The sequence below is a fragment of the Perkinsus marinus genome (genome assembly GCF_000006405.1).
Source record: "Perkinsus marinus ATCC 50983 genomic scaffold scf_1104296959304, whole genome shotgun sequence".
NCBI lineage: Eukaryota > Perkinsozoa > Perkinsida > Perkinsidae > Perkinsus > Perkinsus marinus.
Genome location: NW_003206463.1, coordinates 35,379 through 39,246, shown reverse-complemented (window position 1 = coordinate 39,246; position 3,868 = coordinate 35,379). Strand labels below are relative to the sequence as shown.

The 3,868-nt window shown below is 47.5% G+C and overlaps 1 protein-coding gene across 1 annotated transcript; it reads right to left on the bottom strand.

Moving 5' to 3' along the window:
* Positions 1-2,456: 2,456 nt before the first annotated feature.
* On the bottom strand, positions 2,457-3,868 carry Pmar_PMAR023137 (Phosphoribosylglycinamide formyltransferase, putative; the record flags this gene model as incomplete). The annotated part of the gene is made up of 5 exons (XM_002773134.1): positions 2,457-2,609; positions 2,755-2,907; positions 3,210-3,351; positions 3,386-3,559; positions 3,777-3,868. 5 exons carry the CDS (start codon positions 3,866-3,868, stop codon positions 2,457-2,459), a joined length of 714 nt encoding a protein of 237 aa, XP_002773180.1.

Below are 3,868 nucleotides of genomic sequence, written 5' to 3'. Positions count from 1 at the left end.
GGATCGATTACTGTGGAAAAATTTTGACTGAAAATAATTAATCACTGTGACTTTCATCACACGGTAAGTAGAGTGCGGCATTATCCACAGGAGCATATGAGTTCCTCCGATTCGGAGGTGTAAAGGCCTGCACGCGCCAAACCCGGCCGCATTTACGCTAAATAGGAATCAGTCTGTTCCTTCACATCAATTGGCACGCACAACCAACGCCAGACTGGCCGTGAAGACCGCCAGACCTTTCAACCCAACTGGACTGGCCACTGCACCCCAAAATTGTTGGTTAGTGCCGTAGCAGATCAGGGGTGTGATAGGATTGGTTACGTTGAACATATCGATGTATGAAGGGGAAACTCTCGTGGGGACATCAACAGGGACAAGCCATGCGTAACCGGAGTTCAAGACGAATGAAAGAGACATTGTCATTCGAGGTCACTGTCTACGATGCCTGTACTCAAACTTAGGGCCGGGCTAGTAGTAACCTTTGAATTGCAGAGCTCGCGATCACGAATTTCAGTCGAATTATCCGACAGATGACTCGGTTGTGATGAAGGGTAAGCTCAATAAATGACCATCGGACCTCATCGGACCAATTACTTTTTGCTTTTGTGATTTCGAGCCTGTGTTAATCACAGTGTGTTTTCAAATCGAATTTGGCGATTCCGTGAATCCATTGATTTCGAACATCTGTATCTTGTAATTTACGAAGATAGAATTTTGATTTCGAAATTTAAATCACGCGAAATATCAATTCCTCTTGATATCTCGTTGTATAGTGGTTTGGGTGGTAGCCTAGGTAAAACCATTAACCGCACTATGTGCGGAAACGACCGACACCTGAGTCTGACGCCCTGGTGCTGTTGGATTATCCAGATGGCACCCCTCTACATCATCGTTGCAGCTGACGGCCACTCAGCTGGCTTCCGCGGCTTACCTGTCATTCGAGTCTGGAATTTCTGGCACGCCCGAAACTTGACAATGGGTGATAAAACGGTTTTGTGAAGGTTTTTGTATGTTACCCTACACGAAGCTTGTGGAGTGTAGAGTGGTGCAAACACTGGCCCGTGACGCGCTCGCCCGCGAAGCTAGTTATTCTGAGCTATACTTAGCCTGTGTATTTTCGCTGCTGTTGTTGCTGCTGATCCTAACTCTTACTGTGAGGCTACTGAGACTTTACCTCATCTGTCAGTTGCTGGTGAGCGTGCTGGCTCATTTTGCCCGCCCTCTGCCACCCGGTAGTTTCTGATTGTCTGCATCTTGACGTGCAATCCTCAACTATGTGAGGATGGCCGTCCGATGGCTACAGATGAAGTCGGCAGGGCGGGACGAGTTGAGTTAACGAGTTTTGGGTGGGAAGCTGCGATCGGGCCTGTGTTTGTAAATAGACTTTTACTATTCTTACCATTATGCCTCTGAGAGGTCAAAATCGTCCTAGAGTTCTGGCCGCTCAGTGAGCGACGCTCACTAGTAATCAGTTCACAAACAGGATGTTCAGAGACATTCTGAGATATTATTTCTAACACCTATCGTGAGGTTCACACAGTAACAGAGTGATCAAAGGATTGAGTATACCAACGTGATCTGCGATTAACTGAAGTCCTTCATTTCTAGTACAGATTCCATCACGTTACGGAACTCATCATGGCTACGCAATACTGTATAGTTTTGGCGTGAAAGTGTTAGCTGAAGGGATGGATGACCTATCACAGGTCAAATACGCGCAAATTAATTGATTAACCAAGCGGCTCGGTGAATCAAATTTTGCACGGTGAGTCAAATTGAGCAAGCTGGCTCGGACCGAAAAAACTTTCGCTCTCGAAGTCTGGAGGAGCATCAATACGTGCATCCAATCATTTCAAGATCGCCGAAGCAGTTCTAGCTACACTTGGGTGGCAAGCCCTTGCCGCAGAGTTGTATGCGTACACGGACAACCAGCCGATTCCCGCTACTCGAAAAGATCAACCTCATTAGTGGAGGGTGGTCACACCTATGTAGTTTATCGGTTTAAGCGCGTCCTTTTGGAAGCCAGCCCAAGGAGCACGCTTATGCCATCATGGCATATAATGAGGTCGTCAGCAAAGCAGGCGCCCAACACCGAGAGTAGAAGTGATGATACAAGCTCGACAGAGGCTAGTATTAAATTACGAGGTTTCACACCATACCACACGAGTTTGACTTTATAGTGTGAAGTTCACACGCACAAGTATAACTCACCGTTCGCCTCTTTGAAGAAAGCTCACCGATAACCGAGTACTAGGATGCTGAGATAACAAATGCGACAGTATCTCAGCCGTAGCTAGCGTGCTGCTCACGGTTTTCATCACAAAAGAAGATGATGTTCAGGATGAGGTCCACTAGGTACCATGTGATACATTGAATGCGTTCTCTCTACAACACACAATCTGCTTAACAACTTCACGCAGGTTCAAATAGGTAGAAACATGCTCGATCACTGGCTGCTATGGGGCCTCAATAATCTCAACGATGCCGTCTACAACTCTCAGACATCCATCAACGAGAAGTTGGATCGCCGCGGGGTATGCTTCTCGTTCCGCAACAGCCACCTTATCGCGAACGGCCTCCCAGCTATCCCCAGATGAAATTTCGCAGACCTGAGCGGGAGGCAGATTCTCAACGAGAATGTGAAGAGCGCAAATCGTACGAACAGTAGCTCACAAGTGTACAGGTCGAAACACCCGATGCGAGCGACACATTTGAAAGGTGCTACATCCTCGAGCAGCGGTTAACAGGACTTACCTTCTGCAGTATGATAGGACCAGCATCGTATTCATTGGTGACGAAATGAACTGTGCATCCAGTGACTTTAACGCCGCGCTTAACCACTGCTTGGTGGACGAGATTGCCATACATACCCTCGCCACTGAACGCTGGTATGAGCGATGGGTGTATCTAGTGGAGCACGTATATACTTGTAGTACTTCGTAAAGACACTTGTTGTGTTGGAAAATATGCACATGGCAAACTAAATGTGTTGGTGACAATCTGAAATGCGGAATTTCGGGGGGGGGAGGTTCTAAGTCATTTCTGTACATTTCTACCCGAATTCGTACATAAACCTCGATAATTAGTGAAAGAGTTCCTGAGCTCTGCTGGGAACAGTGAACATATATACTCATCCAACAATTGTGGCCACATGTGAACCGATGAGCAGCAGAAAAAAGTCTGAGATGAAGCCAAACGAGAAAACTCACGTTCAAGCATTTGCCCTCCCTCCACTCTGGTGGCAGATGATATAAGCACATGAAGCCAGCCAGAATGAGTATGTCCGGTTTGAACGGCATCAGGGCCTCAGTCACCGCCCGAGACATTGCCTCCCAATCAGGTGTAGTCTTCCTACTACTACTAGAAGCACTGAATGCCTGAATACCTGATGAAACAGAGGATCTCTTGCAGAGTGACGGGGAGATCAGGAATTTGTTTACGATAGTTCTTCGACTCCACCACAACTGTTGGTATGCCGTGATTTCTAGCTCTCTGTAGACCTCCCGCATCGATACGTGATGATAATACCACACCGATCTCAGCACCCCGAAGTCCGCCACTGAAGAGAGATCATCAGATCTCCGGAGATTAGCTTCATTTTAGAGGGCATCGTGAGACGCTGGTATGAGAGTTACAGGCTGTTGAGCCTCACACGCTTCGAATACACTTTTCGGATCGCTCGCTTTCGAGAAGATACATTCTTGGAACGATTCCATCACGCGGGAGAAGCGTCGGAGTAGTTGAACCCTTAAACGGGAAAGCAGCTAGAATGCCACCTCTTAATTCGGTCTATGAGATTTTGGAGGGTACTGCCGCTGCCGGATAACAGAACTGCAAGGCGTTTCGGGGCACTCCCAGTCTGAGCCAT